Source organism: Megascapheus bottae, chromosome 1 (assembly GCF_031878675.1).
Source record: "Megascapheus bottae isolate mThoBot1 chromosome 1, mThoBot2.hap1, whole genome shotgun sequence".
Lineage (NCBI taxonomy): Eukaryota > Metazoa > Chordata > Mammalia > Rodentia > Geomyidae > Megascapheus > Megascapheus bottae.
Window position 1 is genome coordinate 55,566,346 of NC_143509.1, and position 23,349 is coordinate 55,589,694.

At 44.4% G+C, this 23,349-nt stretch overlaps 1 protein-coding gene across 14 annotated transcripts in view; it reads right to left on the minus strand.

Annotated features, from left to right (window-relative positions):
- Nucleotides 1–23,349, minus strand: part of Kalrn (kalirin RhoGEF kinase) — a 598,249-nt gene that overhangs the window by 8,040 nt on the left and 566,860 nt on the right. For 13 of the 14 annotated variants that reach the window (XM_090345162.1, XM_090345153.1, XM_090345067.1 and 10 more), the window contains 6 exons: nucleotides 11,940–11,967; nucleotides 11,123–11,294; nucleotides 8,479–8,600; nucleotides 7,267–7,398; nucleotides 5,252–5,416; nucleotides 3,477–3,555 (listed from right to left, as the gene is read on the minus strand). In XM_090345162.1, coding sequence (XP_090201288.1) covers nucleotides 3,477–3,555; nucleotides 5,252–5,416; nucleotides 7,267–7,398; nucleotides 8,479–8,600; nucleotides 11,123–11,294; nucleotides 11,940–11,967 — 698 coding nt within the window. Of the gene's footprint in view, nucleotides 1–3,476; nucleotides 3,556–5,251; nucleotides 5,417–7,266; nucleotides 7,399–8,478; nucleotides 8,601–11,122; nucleotides 11,295–11,939; nucleotides 11,968–22,189; nucleotides 22,406–23,349 lie in introns of those variants that run through there. The other variant, XM_090345085.1, reaches the window with a different exon arrangement.

Sequence of the window (23,349 nt, forward strand, 5' to 3'; positions counted from 1 at the left end):
CTGTGCCTGGCGTCGCTGAGAACAGAGGTACTCTGTTGTTCCCTTTCCAGAGGTGAACAACAGTCTTCTCTGGATGGTGAAGGACAATTGTACAGGTGCCTGAAGTCTGGGAGAGAGCCACAGCCCCAGCTTATCTGTTTGGAATGCTAACTCGCTGCCTGTGTAGGATCCAACCAGGGAGCAGCAGTGTAAGGCCCCAAGTTAAGGCTGGCAAGCTGGACACAGGCAGCTATGGTCTCTCCTTCCTGAGACACATTCATTTCTCATACGGTTTCCACCAGCCTTTCCAATTTCAGCAACTTCCTTATACCTAATTTTGATTGTACCAGCACTGTCTGAGCCTTTAGGGAATCTATTGCAAAGGTCACCCTGGCTTTCGTGTGACCCTGAAACTGACTTGGACTGAGTTTTCTCAGGCAAGTCTCTTGGGTCATATGTCATCTGCTCTTTTGCTTCTAACTCTTTGTTATTGTTTTTATATCCAATATAACTGCTTGAAAAATTCCTTTATTGTTGGCTTAGTGAAATCCCAGAAAAGAGCTTATACAGAGGCCTCCCTTACCTGGAGGCTTGCTGCTGCCATCTTGAATCTAGTGTAGACACCCAGTTAGCCTCTCAGTGGCAACCACTGGATTTCTCATGCTGCAATAATGCCCCAACAGCTGAATTCTGCCTAATAGGCCCTGTCTAAGTGTCTCTTGTTCTGAGGATATTTGGTAAAAATTAAGATAGTTCATAGTTTTTTCCTTTACTTTTATTTTTGCCAGTCCTGGGGCTTGAACTCAGGGCCTGAGCACTGTCCTTGGGCTTTTTCCTCAAGGCTAGCACTCTGCTACTTGAGCCACAACACCACTTCCATCTTTTCTATGTATATGGTACCAAGGAATCAAACCCAGGCCTTCGTGCACACTAAGCAAATGCTCTATCACTAGGCCAAACTCCCACCCAATGGTTCATAGTTTTTATACTTAATCACTAGAGAGCTCTTTGAACAGGATAGCTGCTTAGGTCCTGAGTTGTAGGTTTAGGCCTGATAAAGAAGTTGACTTGCTTTGATGGCCGTGGCACAACTCTCTTCCATGTGTCTTGTGTAAAAACTTTCCATGCCGCTGAGCACTGGTAGCTCATGTTTCTAATCCTATCTACCCAAGATGTTGAGGTCTAAGGACAGAAAAGTCCAGGAGACTTTATCTCCAATTAACCAGCAAAATGTTGGACTAGGGGTATGGCTCAAGTTGTAGAGCACTATCTGTGAGTGAAATAATGGAGCACAAGCACAAGGCCCTGAGTTCAAGATCTGGTACTGGTACAAAAGAATTTTTTTTAAATTTTGATTTATTTCTATCCTGTTCAAGTACAACATTTTAAAAGGATCTTCTGGAAATATGAGTATAATTAGCAGGGAAGAGAAGCTTCAGGCTGTTGGAGATTTGAGAAAGAAAAACATTAATCACTCTGATCAGATCTGAAAATTGATCTTCCCTCTGAAAAATATCTAAACACCTATTTGAGTATGGTTCAAAATTAGCCCAGGCAGGAAAGTCCCCGAGGTTCTTTTTAGTTTTGGTCAGTCGTGGAACTTGAACTCTGGGCCTGGGCATTGTCCCTGAGCTCTTTAGCTCAAGGCTAAAAAGCCACTGGTAGTTAATTGGAGATAAGAGACTCACAGACTTTAATACCCGGGCTGGCTTTGAACTGTGGTCCTCAGATCTCAGCCTCCTGAGTAGCTAGGATTACAGGCGTGAGCTACCGTGCCAATAACCCCCAAGATTCTTTTTTTTTTTTTTTTTTTGCCAGTCCTGGGGCTTGAACTTAGGGCCTGGGTACTGTGCTTGGGCACTTTTTGCTCAAGGCTAGCATACTGCCACTTGAGTCACAGCACCACTTCTGGCTTTTTCTGTGTATGTGGTACTGGGGAATCAAACCCAGGGCTTGGTGCATGCTAGGCAAGTATGCTAGCACTAGGCCAAATGGTAGAACACTAGCACTGAGCAAAAAAAAAAAAAAAAAGCTCAGAGATAGCACCTAGGTCATGTGTTCAAGCCCCAGGATTGGCACAAAAAAACAAACGAACAAAAACATCTATTTGTTTTGGGTTGAAAAAAGCCTTAACCTAAAACCTATGGCTACTGACAGCAAATGTCTCCAGGAGAAATGACCTGGAGTAGTGAGAACAGACTTCATGTACAGCCAGCAGGGGATTTGTTCATTATGGGGCTCACATCTAGTATCATAGATTTCCATGTAAGAGAGCAAACTAGATTTCAATGACTAGAATTTATCTTTTTGTTTTGTTTTGTGTCAGTTGTGTGGCTTGAGCTCAGGGTCTGGGCATTGTCCCTCTTTGTACTCAAGGCTAGCATGCTACCACTTGAGCCTCAGCACTACTTCCAGCTTTTTTTCTATGTATGTGGCACCGAGGAATCAAACCTGGGTTTTCATGTGTGCTAGGCAAGCACTCTACCACTAGGCCAAACTCCCGGCCCTTTAAAGAGATATTTTGACTCATAGTTTCAGAGGTTTTGTGGTTGACTGGCTCTATTGCTTTTCAGCTTATGGCAAGCAGAAAAATAATGGAGGAAAGGAAAGTCAGAGAGTCAATATTATAAGCAAAATTCTCTGGCCATATGATACTAAGTTAGAGATCAGTAACAAAAGATGGTTTTTAGACGGTCCTAGACAAGTGGCAGAGCAATTGCCCAGGATGTATGAAGTCCTGGCTCCATGCCCAGCACCAAAACCAAACCAAACAAACAAATGGGAGCAATATCAAATTTAAAGGTTGAAAAAAATAAGACACATCAAAATAGTTTCTCATTATTACTAGGTAAAAGAGAAAAAATCATAGTCGAAGAAAAATACTTAGCACTGAATAATAGTGGAAATGCTGCTTATAAAAAATTTGGGATATGCAGCTATAGTTATATTTTGAAAAAAAAGCTGAGGCTAAACTTTTTTGGGTCAGTCATGGGGCTTGAATTTAGGCCTGGGTGCTGTCTCTACCACTCTATCACTTGAGCCACAGCTCTACTTCTGGTTTTCTAGTTGTTAATTGGAGATGAAACTCTCATAGACTTTTCTGCCCTGACTGGTATTGAACAGAAATCCTCAGATCTCAGCCTCCTGAGTAGCTAGGATTACAGGCATTAGCCAATTAGCACTAGGCCAAGGCTTCACTTTTTGCATTAGATAAGGAAAAGGCTGAGCATGGCTAAAAAAATAAAAATCCACCTGAAGTAAGAAAAAGATCAGTAGAGATCTAGTTACTTTCTTATTATAGATTATGCATTCAAAAAAAGAAAGAAATGAGAAGGGAAGGAGGGAGAGGGAGAGAGAGAAAGAGAGGAAGGAAGAAAGGGAGGAGGGAAAGAAGGAAAGAGGGAAGGAGGGAAGGAAGAAAGGAGGGAAAGAAGAAAGGAAGGAAGGAAGGAAATTATAAGCCATTCCTTAGTAGTGATCTTGCTAGGTGTCCTTACCTGCCAATCTCATTCAGTTCAGTATAAGCAGAATCAAAATTTTCCTTCCAAGAAATGGTGGCCCCATCCGCAGCAGAATCTTTGGGAGAAAGAGTTCATTTAGGACATCATTTAGGGTGCCACTTGAGAATAAAGAAAAGGTTGACAGAGTAGCTCCAGAATTAACCTCAAGGCCATTCTCATGACTAAATATGGGGGCTACTCAGTGGGAAAATGCCACAACTCTTTGGAATGTTATTTTTAAAATATCATCCCAGGGATGTCAGGCTCTCTGTCATCTATTTAAACAAAGGGAAAATGTGGGACAATCAGAAATGTAGCTTCCAGATGTTTTAAAATAGAAATTTGAAGTCATAAAGAAGAAGGTCTAAAAAAATGCCAGTGAGATTCAGGGCTGTAGAAAGATGCAGAGAGGGGAGGGGAGAAGATAGAAGCTCAAGGAAAGAGACAAGGAAAGGTGTGTGCTGTTTACAGACTTGCCTCACCTCTCTACCCTTAGACTTGCATAAGATTATCTGGTACACTAAGGGATTCAATTGGCCCATAACTTATGCCTGAATAGACTCTTTCACAGCTAGCTTTTGCAGCTAGTTTTATCTTGTAGGAAGTGTTCACTCTCTGGCAGTAATTTTTAAAGACATATACACATACAAACATTCATGCCAATTTATGTTGCCTACTTGGGGCCAAGACTAGAAAGTTAGTGGTATGGAAAAATAGGAGTCAAGTCCATAGCTTTTTTGACCCCAAAGTCACCTTGGCCTGCCTATCCAGAGCATGATTTGGTGCCTTGTTCATTTTGAATCCCAAGGACACAGAGATTCAGGGCCAAGATTTCCCAGTGCGCCACAGGACTGTGGGAACAAGTTGAAGTCACTGGGAGGGAGCTGACAGGACTGGCTACGGGAGAGGGATTGGAGAGCCATTTCTGCCTCAGCCTGGGAAGAGGGTGTAGGGTAAGGCTCTAGATTTCCTGAGGGGTGTGTGTGTGTGTGTGTGTGTGTGTGTGTGTGTGTGTGTGTTCCACATTTCCTTTAGCCCAAAGTGTTATAAGCTTTTTGCCTTTTAAGCACAGTGACACCCCCCAACTTCTCTGGTCCCCACATCCTTGCACTTTCTGCAGTGTCATTATTTGCAGATTTATTTTTTTAGGCTAGCAACTTTACTCTTTGCAGCTATCCCTGGGACTGAGGTGGAGTGGTAAGCAAGGTGGGCAAAATAAAAGCCTTATTTGTAGAATATTCATGTTTTGCTAGTTACTTGTATATTTTAGTGAATTTTCCAACAAACCTGCCTAACATATATCATATTAAAACATTTCTGAAGAGTATCAAGTACTACATTCATTTTGTAGCAAAATCCAGATTGCTTTTCTCTGCCGAGGGAGCTGCTCCCGATGCTGTGTGAATGCCTACAGCCTGGCAGGAGCAATCAGTGGACAGCAGGCTTCGCATTCCTGTCTCAGGAGAGAGGCAGCCAGTAGTCCAGTTCCCCACGCATCTCGCTATCCCTCTCTGTTCCTGGAGACACATGAGGCATCTCAGGATGGGGCCTGCGAGGATGGTCAACCTAATCTTTGCCCTAGACATTTGGAGGCACGCCTCATGGCAAAAGCCATCAAGCCCCTAAAAGGTGGTTTGAGAAAGGCTCCTGAACAGCTGCAAGACGCCTCCTCATGGGGCCTCAATATGCCAGGGGTTCTGACATATGGCCATTTCGGGGGTGGGGTGATTGTGGACCAGACACCTGGGGGTCTGGGGCTATCTGGGACTCACCATACTCTGGAAGTCGGACGAACTCTGAGGGTTCGCTGGGAAGGCTAATTCCCCATGGGTTGCTGGCACTGACTCTGAACTGATAAGGACATCCAGGACTGAGGTCTTCGATGACAAGGTAAGTGTCCAAGGTAGAAGCTATGGACTGCTGCCAGACCTGGGAACCTAGTGCAGTGTGGGGAGAGACAAAGCCAAAGACACAGTTTCATATGCACAGCGTTAATATAATTGATTAATATTCGTGTGAGAAGGAGGCCTTGGAGTTTGGTCCCCTCTCAAACAAGTAAGTGTGTGAGCAAAGTCATGTCGTTAATCCTGACTTCCCAGAGAAATATGTGACCCATGAGATTAGGCTGGAAAGCATATGTAAGTTAATAATAATACGAGTGGAAAATAGGTCCTGAAACCGTGGGACGTAACATGTGATGGGCACGGGCCTACATGTGAAAATGCGACGGAAGGCAACTTCATGAGAATTCTGTCATTAAAGTCACTTACTTCAAAGAAACCTGAAGAGGAAGCCTAAGGGATTGCGCTTCAGCAATACTGACTCCTTTACTCATTGAGACTTAGTAGTGTGAGTTAGAAACTTTGTGCTCATTTGGGACATCCGAGAGCTAATCCCTTAAGAAAGATGCCAAAATTTTTGTAAAAGATAATTGTGGGGCTGGGAGTTTGGCCTAGTGGTTAAAGTGCTTGCCTAGTGTGCATGAAGACCCGGGTTCGATTCCTCGGTACCATATACATAGAAAAAGCCAGAAGTGGCGCTGTGGCTCAAGTGTTAGCACTCTAGCCTCGAGAAAACCCAGGGACAGTGCTCAGGCCCTGAGTTCAGTCCCCAGGACTGGCAAAAAAAAAAAAAATTGCACAAGACCTGTTTAATAAAGAGAAAACAAAACTAGAATTGGAATCCTAAGAGTACATGGAAAATAAAGTAAATAAATTTGACTGAGGACAAAAGTTGCTTTTCACTTAGTTGTGCAATTCCTAATGTGGTTCAGAGATGTGATAGCTACAATAGGAACTACATAGAAGATGCTTTTTAAATTTTTAATTTTTCTTGTGCAGGTTTTGGGGCTTGAACTCAGGGCCTGGGTGTTGTCTCTGAACTTTTGTGCTCAAAACTAGGAGTCCACCATTTGAGTTATAGCTACACTTCTGGCTTTTTGGTGGTTAATTGAAGATAAGAGTCTCCTGAACTTCCAGCTAGGCTAGCTTTGAACCCTGAATCTCAGTTCTCAACATGCTGAGCAGCTAGGGCTACAGGCATAAGCCACAGGGTTTAGAAGGAAATTTTTTTTTAGCACTGGCCATGGGCTTTCCTCAAGGCTAGCATTCTACCACTTGAGCCTCGGCACCACTTCCAGCTATGTATGTGGTACCGAGGAATAGAACCCAGGTCTTCATGCATGCTAGGCAAGCACTCTACCACTAGGCCAAACTCCCAGCCCTAGAACCTACTTTTAAAAACTGATCTCTAATAACTAAATGGTTGGTTCCATTTCTAATTGGCTGAAAAAAGGTACTTTTACCTTATAAATGTCGTGAATTAAAATTTTTACATTGCATAATTAACATATACATACATTTGATTTAGGAACAGAGGGAATAGCTCTTGGGTCATACCACTGTAGTTATTGCTCTGGGAAAAAAAGATAATAAGTTAGCAGACTAAAGAGTTGTTGCTAGCGGTAGCTCTGTCTCTTACTAGCTGCAACTTTGTGTTTTTAAGCTTTTTTTTTAGGCCTCAGCCTTTGTCTGTGTAACTGACCAGTACGATGCAGCCAGGACACTTTGAAACCAGCCCTGGGTCTTGATGGTGTCAGGGAGGTTTGCCACATCTTAATGAAAACAGCTTATGGGACATCTGCAATCAGCAGGTGACTGCAGGCTGCTGGCCTGGAAGCATTATGTTGAGTTAGAGAACATAAGCAGGCTTTGAAAAGATGAGGCTCAGGTTCAGAACCCTGAAGCCCTCCAGAGAGGAAGCCCAGTGAGAAATCAGGGCTGCTCACCTTCCTCTCGGAACTCCACAGTGTAGCCAGAAATAGTGCAGTTCCCTGTGCTGGCCGGGGGCAGCCAGCGCAGAATGACGGACGTGCAGCTCCTCTCCTGGGCGATGGGGCGGTTGGGGGCTGCCGGAACACCTGCCGAGACAGAGGGTGGATCTTAGTGTCTGCTACCAAGGTGACCTCTCTCCCTCGATGCCCAGGGTCTCCTGGAGAAGCGCACTTGCATCCAGGCCCAAGGGAGGTGTGGGCGAGGCACCCTGCTGCCTGCCTTCCTCAGGGGACGGGAAGGCTGGCCAGGGAGGCCATGGCAGGACACACACAGCTCTTAGCCAAAATGCATTCTCTTGTTGGCTAGCCAATAAGAATTCTGATTTGGACTTTCCGGTGGGCTCCTTTCTTCCCCAGGTCTCAGGGAACTCTTGTCATGGCCACTGAAAATGTGGGACGAACACATTTCTAGAGACAGAAAATGGTCATGGCCAGGACAGCGGGAGGGAGGAATGAGGACTGGAGGTTTTGTGGATATGGACAGGGGTTCATTTGGGGAAGATGGGAAGATCCATCTATGCGTGGAGAATGGCGACAGAAGCACAAACACAGGAATGTCCTTGGTGCCACCACCTCTTCATGGTAGGTTTCATGTTGGATTTTGTTTGGCTTTGGTGTTTTGTTTTGTTTGTTTGTTTTTTTTGGTTGGTCATGGGACTTGAACTCTGGGCCTAGGCTCTGACTCTGAGTTCTTCAGCTCAAGGCTACCACCCTACCCCTTGAGCCACAGAGCCATTTCCGGTTTTCTGGTGATGAGTCTCACAGACTTTAGTGCGAGGGCTGTCTTTGAACCATGATCCTCAGATCTCAGCCTCCTGAGTAGCTCTGTTTTATCTGTGTGTGTGTGTGTGTGTGTGTGTGTGTGTGTGTGTGTGTGTGTATGCGTGTGTGTTTTGTGTTGTATTTTACTATAAGTTTTTTTTTAATGCTTAAAAATAGTCTCCATATGGACCTGGAGCATGGCCTAGTGATAGAGTGCTTGCCTAGGATGCATGAAACCCTGGGTTTGATTCCTCAGTACCACATGCTCAGAAAAAGCTGGAGTGGTGCTGTGGCTCAAGTGGCAGGGTACCAGCCTTGAGCAAAACGCGTCTAAGGACAGTGTCCCTGCGTTCAAGCCCCAGAACTGGCAAAAAAAAGTCTCTACAAATCAGAAAGAGGCCATACCTTGCACCTTAACGGTGGCAGAAGTGGATACGGTGCCGTGGTCATTTGTGGCTATGCAGGTGTAAATCCCGCTGTCTTGGGGCATCAGATTGCAGATCTTCAAGGTGATCTCCCCAGAATCACTAGAAACACCAAAAGGATGACCTTCAGATTCCAGTACTGAGATGAGTGGTCAGCGGGTAAAACCCCACAGTGCTGGCTCATGGTGTGCTGAGTCTGCAGGCCCATGGCTTAGCCTGTCCTTCTATCTCCCCCTTAACCTGGACTCAGCACCTCCACACCCTCATTTTCTTATGTGAGAGGGAGAGATTTCTGGCTGTTCCTGCCTTCTAAATTTTTGTAAATGAGGGATAGGATAAGGAAAAACTAAGATTAAAAATAAGAGCATTTTATAGGGTCCCTAATAATTGTCAGTTCACAATATAGTTAATATTACATGGTGCCACCATGTAATATTTTAATAAAAATCTGTATTTTTAATCTGTATTAAAGTTCTTTCAGTCTTATATATCAATGAATGGTAAATAATAAATACCAAAGAGTGCTCAAGTATTTTCCATACTTATGAGGGAACTTCACAATAAGAAAACGAATTAAGGAAAAGTAAATTCCTTTACCTAAATGAAAATACTCCTTAGCCCAGCATGGAGTCCAAGAACATCTCTGGGGAGGAATTTCTCTGAAAGGATTTCTTGGAAGCCTAGCAACACCCACATTCTGGGCTTCTTGTGATCTATTCTAACCACTCAAAATCATTCACAACATCTTGGGCCAAGGGAGGGCTTTCTCTCTCTCTCTCTCTCTCTCTCTCTCTCTCTCTCTCTCTCTCTCTCTCTCTCTCTCTCTCTCTCTCTCTCTCTCTCTCTCTCTCTCTGTGTGTGTGTGTGTGCCAATCCTGAGGTTTGAACTCAGGGTCTCGGCACTATCCCTAAGCATGTTTTGTTGAAGACTAGCGCTCTACCACTTGGGCCACAGATCTACTTCGGGCTTTGTATTGGTTAATTACAGAAAAGTCTCATTGACTTTCCTGTCCTGACTGGCTTCAAACCTCGATTTTCAGATCTTAGCCTCCTGAGTAAGTAGGACTACATCGATGCCTAGAGGCTGACCAGGTTTTATGACCTAGTCAAAGAGTCTGCCTTTGACCATTTCACATACATGTAAGTTAATTGGCTCAAATTGCTTGATTCCAGGTATCCCTTAATAAGTGCTCCAGTGTTGTTAGGGTTTGCTACTTCTTCTCCACCATGAACACTGGCTCAGTGATGCTCAGGATGAGCAGCAATAAATGTTAACAGAGGCTGGGAGTTTGGCCTAGTGGTAGAGTGCTTGTCTAGCATGCATGAAGACCCAGGTTCAATTCCTCAGTACCACATACATAGAAAAAAGCCAGAAGTGGTGCTGAGGCTCAAGTGGTAGAGCTCTAGCCTTGAGAAAGTCCAAGGACAGTGCTCAGGCCCTGAGCTCAAGCCCAGGACTGGCAAAAAACCAAAAGTTAACAGAAAGCTGGGCACCACTGGCTCACATCTATATTCCTGCTACTCAGGAGGCTGAGATCTGAGGATGGTGGTTGGAGCTGGAGTTCAAGTGGTAGAGTGCTAGTCTTGAGCACAAGCTCAAGGATGACACCCAGGCCCTGAGTTTAAGCCTCAGACTGGCGCACACATATAACACAGCTAGCAGAATAAGGGGAAATAATCACTAGCCTTTTTGTGTAGAAGCATGTGTGCAGCTTGCTTTTCTTTTCTTTTGGGGGGAAGAATAGTACTGGGGGTTGAGCTAGGCCTTGTCTTCTGCATACTGGAGTCATTGCCCATAGCCTTTTGTGCTTCAGTTATCTTTTGAATAAGGTCTCAGGGTTTTGACTATGCCAGCCTAGACAGTAATCCTCCGAATTAACTTCCCATGTGGCAGGTGTGTGTCACACTCATACACCCCAGCAGACCTGACAATTGCCACTTTCATTTTTATTATTGGCCTTCAACTGTGATCCTTCTGATATCTGCCTCCTAAGTATCTGGCATTATAGCTGTGAGCCACTGTGCCCAGGGTTCAGCTTGCTTTTCTATTGCCCATCTCTTACAAAATAGGTTTTAGATAAAGGATTTGGTATTCTAAAAAGAATGTTTCAAAGCATTGTAAATGGCACAAGACCCAGCAGGATGTCCAGATTTGAGGGCTACACTCCTACTAGGTTTGGAGCCTCCACTACTTATCACTTAGATTCTGTTCTTCTAGGGATGGTAGGTCTTTTAACAGAGGAGTTAGGCTTGACTTGTAATATAACGGTTTGCGTTGATTTCCTTTGTTTGCTGTGGCTCTAGCATGTCATCTTTCTGGACAGGTCCTGTTGGCCTCAGGTATGATGAGGCGGTGCTGTGCTGAGCGATGTGAGTGGAGTGTAACTCAGAAGCTTGGGCTGAAAGTCCACAGTGTGGGCAGTTGAGGCCCTGTCTACTGCACACATATCGAATGCTCTGCTGTGTGGGGCTGAGCTGTCCAAGGCTTTTGACGCACATCTCTCGCCTCATCTGGACCAGGGTTTGGTCTGGAATAGGAATCAGGCTGGTCCTCTCTTGGAGAGGCTGGTGATCCAAACAGAAGCCTCTGGGTGCCACGGGCGCAGGTTGGGGTGACCGCTTACCAGGAGGAGACGGTGTAGGTGGCTGAGCTGTTCTCAGAGTCAAGGATGTTCTGGTCTGGACCTTTCCAGGTTATAGTGGGTTTGGGCCGCCCACACACTTTGCACTGCAGGACCACTGTGTCTCCAAGCAAGCAGGTCACGTCTACTAAGGGCACGAGGAATTCTGGGGCCACTGTGATCAAAATGACATAATTTACATGAAGCACAAGAAGCTTAGCCTAAAGCATCTGCACAGGCATCCTCACCCATGTGCGGAGCAATTCAGAAAATCTTCAGCCTGACCCTGCAGTACCATCTGTGTCCTCTCAAGTAAGCATTAATGGTTGTTTAAACATTAGGGCAAGAAAACCCCCACTAAATGTAAAGGGATTATGACTGGGGCCCGTAGCTCAGGCCTGTAATCCTAGCTATTCAGGAGGCTGAGATCTGAAGATCATGGTTTGAAGCCAACCCAAGCAGAAATGTCAGTGAGACTTAACTGCAATTAATCACTAAAAAAATCAGAAGTGGATCAAATGGTAGAGCACTAGTAAAGAAGAGAGGAGGGGGAAGGAGGGAGAGAGAGAGAGAGAGAGGAAAGAGAGGGGAGAGAAAAGCAATGTGAAGGTTATCATGTTGTCTTCAGTCTTTATATAAACATGAGTATCCCCTTATACATACTGAACTTGTAGTCGTTTTCTCCTAATAGTTTATCATAAACGTCTTTCCTTTGCACACATAGAAGCACATCACCATTGCTTACTGTCCGTTAACTCTAGATATAGCATACATTATTCAGCCAATCCCAGTGGTCCCAATTCTATCTCTCTTCACTTACCTTCTTGAATGAAATTTGGATTTAAGATCTGAAAAACAAACAAAAGACACAGAAAGAATAAGTTTGAATTCCAAGCTACTAAGAGGGAACAAGAGATTTTTTTTGCTCTACTGAAAAAGAATGAAAAAGGAAGTCTCAGGGAGGGGACACCCAGAGACTACCCTGTTCTTGTTCTGTGGTGAACTAACTGCACAAAACTGCTCTGTGATACCAGTGGGCTGTCAGCTCCTTTCCTGTCTAATGTAGTCACTTGGACTGGCTTAAGGCTGCCAGGATCAGTGGTCACCACAGTGATTATTTCCCCTCCCCACCTCAGTTTCCCCTCCCCCTTCACATGCATAAGCCACGCCCCTCCTGCTGTCAAGCAATGCCTTGACACCTGTTCTTCCCAGGCACAAGCTTTTAGAAAGAGAGGATCTGAGACTGTCAAACTGAGTCACTGAAATGAGCACGCGCAGTGGTTTCCTTGCCTGCCCCTGTACATCCTTCCCCGTTTCTAAGCAGGGCGAACTTCCCTTCAAGCAGCTAAATGCAGAGCTTCTCCGGTGGAAGAGAAAAGAGAGGCTCTGTCTGTTCATTCAAGGCCCAGGCCTCACCCTTCTTTGACCCATTGTACTGCCAAGGAGAACAGAGACTTGGGTGCACAAGGTAACTTCCTGTTGTTTCCAGGAGCAAATGAAGCCCTCTGTGTAGATACCGTGCTGTTCAGGACACCCCAGATCTTCCACAGACCACTAGCCATTTTAGAAAGTACTCTTCCTGAGAGGAGAGTCACTTTGCCCCACCTCCATCTTTTATGCTACCTCTATTTAGGCGAGTGCAAGTCTAAGTCATAAAGCCACTTTAGAATCAAAAGGCTAGGATCACCTGTTTGTTTAATGTGATTGCATACTCACTACTTAGCATCAATTAACATCAATTTTCTCCTTTATAATTGGGGATTCATAACACCCAGTACAATCAATGTGGTATCACAAAGATTCATGAACTCATGTATGTTGAATACACGATTCTTGCCAAATACTGCATGATCCCTTTGCACTCAGATAGATATCATCTTATTCAAATCCTCTCCCTTCTGCTAAATAGTTTATTATTTAAGTGGCTCTCCTCTATGAGTTTATCTTGCAAATTCTTCTTTCCTTCCCAAACTTGCATGTCTTAGAGAACAGTGCAGGTAGAGTCCTTACATTGACAGCTCTCCCCCCACCCATGTTGGTCCCTGATCTATGAGAACAGACTCGGCGTGTCTGAACATTTCCTTCCTTGGTTTCCTCTTGGTAAACCACCTACCTGCCTACTTATACCGATTAGGCTTTTCATGAAGTAAGCTGAACAAACCCTGGCCAAGTGTTCTACCTCTGGCCACCACAGGGCCCTCTGTGTTTCCTATCACAGTGTCCGCAAGACACTGAATCCATGTCAGGAGTCTCTCAGAGGAGACAAATGATTGAGGGACATAGTAGCAGGTTCATAGATTCTACTGTGTGTGCATGTGTGTGTGATGCTAGTTTTGAATCCAGGACTACATCCATGCCAGGCAAGCACTACACTACCAACTTAAAATCCCAGTTTCTATCATAACATCTTAGGTGGGATTTCAGAAACCTGTACTGTGGTAATATTTCTCTAAGAAAACACCCTAAAGTCCTCTTTCTAGTCATAGCTCACCTTAACTCTTAGGAATAGTGTTGAATACATGCAGTATTTAGAAGCAACTGTTCCTCAGGTACTATGGCTCCCACCTACAATTTAAGCTACTCACAAAGCTGGGATCTGAGTATTTCCAGTTGAAACCAGCCTGGGCACATGAATCCAAGAAACTCCTTTTGTTTTTGTTTTTTCAAGATTATATATATCGTTGAAGAAATTCTTATGTCCAACTAAAGCCCCAAAAGCTGAAAGTGGATCTGTGGCTCAAGTGATAAAGCACCAGCCTTAAGCAAAAAGCCCAGTGAAGAGTTCACCCCCTAGGACTAGGCGGAGAAGTAAATGTTCCTCATTAGTCGGGGTGCTGGGAAGACAGATGTCCAATAGGTTTACCTACAGGTTTTCCATTTAAAATAGCCTTGTGGAAACATCCGTCTTACCTGCTCTGCTTCTTGGTTGGCCCTTTATTATTTTTCAAAATTGCACTAATACCACTGATCCGTGTAGCATTATAAAAGTGCATTAAACTCACAAACACTATCATCGGACTCTCTAAACCTCTGGAGGGCGTACTCAGTCCTGAGCCAGAGTTAATTATCCCAACCTCCTAGACCAGTCTGAGAAGTGAGTTGTAAGGTCCTAGAGAGACAAAGGATGGCACCTGCGCCTCCCTGTGCTAACACAGCAGTCACTGCAGCAGGAGGCTCTCGCAAACCCTGTGATTGATGTCAAAGGCCCAGTTGTGCAGCCTCATTTCCCATTTTCTCTGAATCCCTCATGAAATCTTCCAGGTCCTCTTTAAACTCTTCCTGCAAGGACCAAGAACCTGGGCAAGATCCATGCAAATGCTTTTGCTGACTGTGGATTTCTTCCCCTTTTTCTTTTTCCTACTTTGAGGCAAATCAAGGTAGAATTGGGAGGGAGTCACAAAGTCCTCTTCCTACAGTAATCTGATTACCTATGCATATGTTTATGAACCACCAAGATACAGAACATCATTGTTTGGTTCTGTTATTGTTTCCAAGCCTAGTACAGAACTGGAATATAAGTGCTCCATTTTCAAAATAGTGAAATAGTAAAATGATGGTAGGATTCTAATTTGGGGAGAAAGCTGAGAAATGTCTTGCCACGACCTTGGAATTTGCGATTTTCATTTCCATGAATTTGGAACATGATTCCTCTGATATCTCATTGGTCAATCACTGTTGGAGATTCAGCCAATAGTGATTCTTTCTTCCTTCCTCCCTCCCTCCCTCCTCTCTCCCTCTCTCCTTCCCTTTCTCCTTTCCTCCCTCCTTTCCTCTTTTCTTTCCTTCTTCATTTTTTCTTTTTGTGGTTGGTCATGGGGCTTGAACTCTGGGCCTGCACGCTGTCCCTGAGCTCTTCAGCTCAAGGCTATTGCTCTACCACTTGAGCCATAGCGCCTTTTCTGATTTTCTGGTGGTTAATTGGAGATGAAAGTCTCAGACTTTAGTGCCCGGGCTGAACCATGATCCTCAGATCTCAACCTTCTGAATAGCTAGGATTACATATGTGAGCCACTGCACCAGCCATAGTGGATTCTTTCTCTGGTGTGGAAGTTAGGATAGTGCAGGCTCTAGTCACAAGCTGCCAAGTATTGTAATATCTTACCTATATTGCATATGCCCTAGCAGGCTTGGGTGCCCTTTGAAGATATGAATCCTTTCACATGCTTTCTGGGACCATCAACTTGATCACTCAGGGTTTAAGAAAGCATCTTGTGCATAGCAGGTGTTTGTTGAATCAAATAAACTAAGGGTATTCATTTAATGGACTAGAATTCAATCTCCACGCCACCATGTCTGGTGGTGGTTGTTGGTATGTTCAAGGATGTGAGACATGTATTACATATCTCATATTTCTTTTCAAGTCCTGAAACTGGTGTAAATGGGGAGCAGAAGAAAACTGGAATCTGGAATGCACGCAGTCGTGGAGGAAAGAAAGGATGCTCTTCATATGAAATACACACGTATACGTGTTCTTTCCCAAGAGACAGGAGGACAGGAGGTGGGATGGACTGTGGGGCATAGGACTGGGATTCTATTGGATTTTATTTTATGTGTGTGTAGTCCTGGGGCTTGAACTCAGGATCTGGACACTGTGCCTAACTTTTCTTTTGCTCAAGGTTAGCACTTTCCCACTTGAGCCACAGCTCCACTTGCAGCTTTTTGGTGCTGATTGGGGATAAGTATCTCAAAGACCTTTTTTTTTTTTGGCCAGGGCTGGCTTTGAACCCACATCTTCAGATCCTAGCTTCCTGAGTAGCTAGGATTACAGGTGTGAACCATCAGTGCCCAGCTGGAATCTTGATTTTATTTTGACAGCAGAGGGCAGTAGGTAGCTGGGCTTCCTCTGAAACCTAACCACACCAATAGTTTCTTTTAGAGATAAATTCAACTGTTTTCTTGATTCTTTTTTTCCCCCAAACTGGGATGGCAGTAGACTAAGAAGAAATTTTACAAGTAAAATTAATAGGCATTAAATAACAAAAAAGTGAATTTGAGATAATCTTGAGTCTATTTTTCTTGCAGTCAATGCCCAACACTCTGGATCCAAGCTAGGGAAAGGCCAGTGTGGACTACCTAGTGAGACCTTGTCTTTAAATGTAAGAATAAAACAATAGAAGTTCTATCTAGAAAACCATGTGTCAACTGACAAGAAAAAAAAGGAAGAAAAACATTCTGACTCCATTTTTGTTAAAGTAGTGATCCAATCACAAAACATAGTTCAAAACTACATATTGAAAAATGTTGAAGCTTTAAAAATGGTTTAAAGAAAGGCAAGCAAAATGCCTTAAACTAGATCAAAGCTACTTTGAATGAATTGGAGTTTGTATGTTCTACCTCTTCTAGTCCTTTAATGCTTGTTTCATGAGAATCTGTGCAGAGCTGGAAAGAAAGCAGTTTTAAGAGATGAGCTTTGGCAAGAAAATAAAGAAAAATATGAAAAAATGGGCTGGGAGTTTTGTCTAGTGGTAGAGTGCTTGCCCAACATGCACAAAAACCTGGGTTTGATTCCTCGGTACCACATACATAGAAAAAGTCGAAAGTGGTGCTGAGGCTCAAGTGGTAGAGCTCTATCCTTGAGAAAGTTCAAGGACAGTGTTCAAGCCCTGAGCTCAAGCCCAGGACTGGCAAAAAAAATTTGAATAAAATCATTCTGGGTGGGTGATGTAGCTTAGTGCAGAGTGCTTACCTATCATGCTCAAGGCTCCTGAGTTCAAGACCCTCAGCACTGCCATAAAATAAAATACTCTAACCACGTTGGTATGACATTTTTCTTTTATAGTACTAAGGTTAGGTATGGTTTCTGATTTGGGGATTTAATCCTTCTTTATTTCAATCTATCAGAAAGGATCTTTCTTTCTCTTTCTTCCTTTCTTCCTTTCTTTCTTTCTTTCTTTCTTTCTTCTTTCTTCTTTCTTTTTTCCTTCCTTCCTTCCTCTCTTTTTTCTCTTCTCTCTCTTCCTTCCCTCCCTCCCTCCCTCCTTTCCTTCCTTTCTTCTGTTTTTTTTTTTTTCTTTCTTATTTTGTGCTGATACTAGGGTTTAACTCGGGGCCCGGGCACCGTCTTTTAGCTTTTGTGCTCAAGGTTGCTCTCTACCATTTGTGCCACAGCTCTACTTCTGGATTTTTGCTGGGGAATTGGGCATAAGAGCCTCATAAATTTTCCTGTCTGGATTGGAGGGAACTTCAATCCTTAGATCTTAGCCTCCTGAGTAACTAGAATTAGAGGTGTGAGCCACTGGCACCTGGCCAGACACAATTTTCTAAAGTTTTAGAAAATATTTGTCTTTTTATTTTAAAATGAATATAAAAGAAGCTATAGTTAAAAATATGTCCATGCAACACAATCCAAAGACAACAGTGTGTGTGAACAAATGCCTTATATTAAAAAACATTTTTCAGGCTGGGAGTTTGGCCTAGTGGTAGAGTGCTTGCCTAGCATGCACGAAGACCTGGGTTCAATTCCTCAGTACCACATACATAGAAAAAAGCCAGAAGTGGTGCTGTGGCTCAAGTGGTAGAGCTCTAGCCTTGAGACAGTCCAAGGACAGTGCTCAGGCCCTGAGCTCAAGCCCAGGACTGGAAAAAAAAATTTAATTAGCATTCACTTCCAGTTATCTTTATTTCTTTGTTTTGCTAGTACTGGGGCCTGAACTCAGGGCCTAGGTGCTAACTCTGAGCTTTTGTTCTGAAGGCTGGCACTCTACCACTTGAACCACAGTTTCATTTGTGGCCTTTTTGGTAGTTAATTGGAGATAAGGGTCTTATGGCTGACTTTGAAACATGATCCTCAGATCTCATCCTCTTGAGTAATGAGGATTATAAGCAAGAGCCATGGGTGCCCAACCTCCTACCCCTTTTAATTTTTGATACAATTCTACTGGAAATACTGTCAAGTTTTTGAATGATTTTTTTTTTGGTGGGTCATGGGGCTTGAACTTGGCTTGGGCACTGTCCCTGAGCTCTTCAGCTCAAGGCTACCACCTACCCTTGAGCCAAGCCCACTTTCCATTTTCTAGACATTAATTGGAGATAAGAGTCTCAGGTCCTTTTGTGCCAGGGCTGACTTTAACCTTGATCCTCAGATCTTAGCCTCCTGAGTAGCTAGGATTACAGTGTGAGTCACTGTACCTGGCCTGGATGATTTTTTTTAAAAAAATATTTTTGTTGCTTATTTTTAATTAATTAATTATGATTAGAGAACTTGGTCTATCTACATGGTAGTAATTCTTCAATTATTTAAATTTTTGTTGACATTTTATTTATGGGCACCTAGTCATATTGCAGGAGTTTTTGAAAAGCATGGTCCCTTGTTGTATATAGGTTTCTCCATATTCCATGTGTCAACAACCTTTCTCTAAGACCACCTACATCTCCTTAGTCCATCCAACCCGTACAGTGCCATGGCACTAATCAATGACCATGTACAGAAGTATTTCAGGGTAGAGGCAAGTTGCCTTGGGGGGAGTCATGGAACCTTACTGTGCTCCATTTCCCATGTGTAAAACGGAAACAATGGTCAGGTTACCTATGGCGTGGTGCTGTGGGCACTGGAAGGACTCAACAGAGAGCCAGTTACAGGAAGACTGCTACATAGATGGTATTACTGGGAGCCTTAGCGCCTGAGTGTGTGTAAACATCCACTGAACAAATGAAAGGTTCCAGAAACCTAACCATTTCCACTTGGCAACTCTCATGTTTGCTTTACAACACAGACATTTGAGCAAGCTAGACTCTCTCTACTAAATGCTTCTTAAACGCAGGACTTAAGCGTCTAACACGACTGGCTGGTCCTTCCAAGTACTGAGAAATCACACTGAACAAGCTTGAAAGTGAACTTTGACAGCACTGGGGGTGGAGAGATGGGTGTGGTGGCCTTGCCTTTTCTCCTCCAATAGCAGGCTCTCAGAACTCCCTGTGGTCAATGGCTCCTCAGATTCTCCTTAGTGTACCACAGAAATGAAATGAGCCAGGCCTCCGGGTGGGTAAGGTGCTACAGGGCACGTATGACCGAGGCAGGTGAGTGACTGTACTGGCCTGAAAAGTCAGTTCAGACACCTCCAATCTTTGTAATTAGACTTCATTTCCTGGCTGTTCAGGCTGGGTACCTGAGTCACTAGGAAAGGGTGTGTGTGAGGTGCAGTCAAGAGATTAAAGTTGTTGAAGAATGTCTCCTCCTGTGTGTGGATGGCAATTGTGTGCCGACTTCTTCCTCCTCTTCTTTTTCTCACAAGCCAAGCCTCTGCACCTCTCGCATGCTTGTTACATGCTTGGTGAACCTTGAACTCCCTGAACTTGCTTCCTCTTGGTACACATGATGCTTAATCTTCATTAACAGTCTGATTGAATTGGGAGATGTCTCAGAGGTCAGTGAAGTCCACATCTGGGTGCGTCTGCTGGGTGGTTCCAGAGATGATTAACTAAAGGAGAAGACCTGCCCTGACTGTGGATGGTACCATCCCTGAGCTAGGGGCCTGGGTAGAATAAAAAGGAGAAAGCCCCATAGCAGCTGTTTCCTCCTCATTTCCTAGCCACCATGCGTGACCAGCATCGTTCTTAGCCCAAGGCAGTGAGGGCCAAGTGACCAGGGACTGAAACCTCTGTAGCCATGATAATAAATGTTCCTTCTAAGTTGTTTCTCTCAAGCATGCGTCCCAGTGGAACCAAACTAAGAGATTAAGACATTCCACTGCACATCTTCAGAGGGTGACTGGAAGGAACAGAAGGCAGGACAGGTATGGATATTTAGAAGTCAAGGGAGGGCTGTCTCTTTATAACCCTCCTCAGTGGGCCTTGCCTGCTCCAGCCAGACTCCTTTCCCTGGCGATGGAATATCAATCAATCTGTCAGAACAAAGCTAGGCAGGAAGAAAGAGCCATCAGATGTATTACAAAGAAAATATTTTGTCAACATGAGAGGAATGAAATGCTTTACTTTCTTTCCTTCCAAAGTCTTTTCATTTAAAAAGTTCTTTTTATAAAATCTAGAAGCAGAAACTCACTAGCCATGCTATTAGGTCAGTCACATGATCAGGGGTACAACAGCTTCCTTCCTCCTGTCAGGCTCGGTTATTTTGGAGCCTGGAATTTGGGATGAAAGAGGCCAGAGCAGCTGAGGTGGGAGCATCAGGCTGGCTCTTGGAAGCTGGGCAGCCTGGGGCCAGGGAATTGTGGGTTTGGGAGAAGGAAAGAAGGGTAGCTCTGGCCACTCATACCCTTCCCAGTACCTACTGGACACTTCAGATTGGTTCCAGGAAAAAAATCTGCTCAGGCCATTTCTGCCACACCCATATGAAGCAGGCACAGAGAAGTTTCTACTTCCTTTTCTGGTGAAGTCTCATCACTTTCGGAGAGAGACATGATCCTGAGCAAAGTTCTTTTACATCATGCCTTGGATCTAAGAGGTATGCAGGGAGCTGCACACCACCGAATCCACATCTGCACACTTGGCGTTGTGTAGCCAGCCCCCTGCTGAAAAGCCTGGGCTCTCCCAAGGTCACGCAGCTGACAGTGTCCAGATTTGTATTCAGGCTTCCCAACTTGTGTCCTTTCTCTGAGACATAGCCTTTGTGTGGTTTATGTTTAAATCATTCTTCGGCTATGGAAAAGCAGGATGGGGAGAAATAATATTCCTCTGAATAGCACATTCACAGAAAAAATTGCAATGGAAGACAGGCCTCTTCAGCTGCCAGGATCTGTGTTTTAAATGAAAACCAACCCTGCAGATGGGGTGTTCCAAGCTGCAAACCAGAAACTGGTACAGGGTATCTTCTAGGTTTTTTTTTTTTTGCCTTCTTCTTCTTCTTTATGGAGTTACTAGGGTTTAAATACGGAGACCTTGTGCTTATTAGGCAGACTCTACTCAAGCCACGCCTCTAGCCCTTTCTTTGCTTTAGTTATCTCTCAGATAGAGTTTTGCATTTCTGCCTTGTTACTTAGAGATAAAAGGCTCTCATTAACTTTCCTGCCCATCCAATTTTGAGTGGAGGCTCCCAGATCTCAGCCTCTGGAGGAGCTAGGATTACAGGCATGAGTCACAGACAGCTAGCTAGAATTCTCATCTTTGGAGGTAAGACCTAAAGCTGGAAGACTGGCTCAGGGTTTTCAAACCCATTGTGTGATGCAGGCAAGTGGCAATACTGGGGGTGAGGAGTAGGTATAAAACTGCAAGAATGACAGCCTTCAGGTTGCTCTCCAGAGATGGCATGGATATGAACATCTGCTCAGCGCAGGCCCCACCAGAAAGCCAGCACAGCCCAGATACCTGAGCCCTGGCTCCAGCTGGAGTGTGAAGGCAGACTCTGGGACAGGGTGTGGTGGCAGGTGAACATGTGCTTCCTTCCCCAGGAATGGGAGCCAGTAGAAAAGCATGAGTTCTCTTATTCCAAGAAACCCTTGTGCTGGGTTTTCATCCGCATCTGGCTCTTCTTCCATGTGGAAAATATCTCTCATATAAAACGTCTCTTCATCCCCAAAGGTTAATCAATGCAAGGCAAAGCTGAACTATGGATATCTACTCATTAATTTTACAACTTATCTCCATGGGGAAATGTACAGATGGGTAGAAATCCTGGCCACAGGGAGGTCAGTCACACACACCTACTCCTCTGTGGCTGGTGGTGAGGCCTGAGAGTATCTGCACATATCTTTATAAGGGAAGGAAAGAAGACACAGTCAAGTCAATTGCTTCTCTTAACTGGGCTGCCTTGGTCAGACTCCTTGGCTTTAAGATGCTTTATGACATATGCCCTATGTCTTCTCAAAATGCTATGGTGGTAATGCACATTAGGTAAGAAATGAACTGTGTAACTTGAAGATGGGAGGGTAGTGGGGTGTGTGTGGGGGATGGGGAAATAGGAGACAATGAAGGAAGGGTTGACCCAGACCAAAGACATTGTACTCATAACCGGGCTTATGGACTTATTACCCCTTTGTATAAGTACTTAATAATAACAACATGCTGTGATGGGTCAGTGACAAAAGTATAGGGATAAAACCCAGGAAATTGGCCCTTAATGGAACTCTTAGTCTATTTATTGGGAGAAAGTATATGAGATGCATTGGTGATGGGATCTCCATGGAGGCAGATGAGCCTGTATTGAGAGCACTGGAATGACGAGGCCAGTGTGTTTGGTCATGAATGTTCCGGTTAAGATCAGTCATCAGGGCAGGGCTTCACAGGGGTTCCTGGTGGCAGCTTGGTCTCCAGGCACAGAGGCTCAGTACAGGCTAGGAAACCTGTATGTGATTCAGTTCATCAGGTACACAGGACACTTTCCAGAGACAGCACCTACCACGGCATCAAATTCAGAAGACAGGGTAAGGTGGGGGACAGACTGGCTCTGGGAACAGAACCTCCCCACAATGATCAATGTAGCAGTAAAAGGCCTTCACGAGGTGGCCTACCCACCTGTATGACAAGTTGGGCCTTCAGTATGCACAGATGGCCATGTTCTTCTCCCATATTCGCTGCAACAAAGTCCCACTTCAAGTCCCTTGAGACAATTCTCACCTCATGTCGAACAGGTTAACTTTCCATATCTCACTCATTACTTGTGTCAGAAACAGGCCAACAGGCCAAGATGCTGGTTTTTCCCTTAGGTGTGCCCATGTGCCCAGAATGACTGTCAAGATGGTAACATGCTCAGAATTCATGGATAACCAGGAGGATCAATGCAGAATGAACAAGGGCTGCATGGATGCCTTACTATGGAAACTTCAGGTCAATCAGTATATTTACAGCTTCCAAACACATGCTTCCTTGAGGGTTTGAACACACACCAACACTATTTTGCCTCTCCTGAGTTAACATGAACACCTGAAAGTCTGCTTATGCATCCCACGGCAACTCTTGGAGACCCCACTTAACCCACAAAAAGCTATCAGCCTTGAGTGAAAGCCTTAATAATGCACTCAATTTGCAAAGTAAAGTGTGTCTCTGTGTGTGTGCACTGTTTCTTATGTAAATGTAGAAAGGGAGCATCAGTTAACTGTCCCAGTGGACAATGCTCACCTGGCCTCCCATCCCTCTGTATCTACTCTTCCTCAACAAGGCAAAGACATTCTTCTTCCTTGGCCCACTAGAGCTGGCTAGGATCCCAAGTAGCTTTCTGGAACACAGGTACTTGGCTCCTCTTTACCCTCTGTCTGGACTTCCTCTACTTGTAGCTAGCATTTTCAACACATACCAGCACTTAGGCCCAGAGGTAAGGGGCCACTTAGAAGCTGACAGAT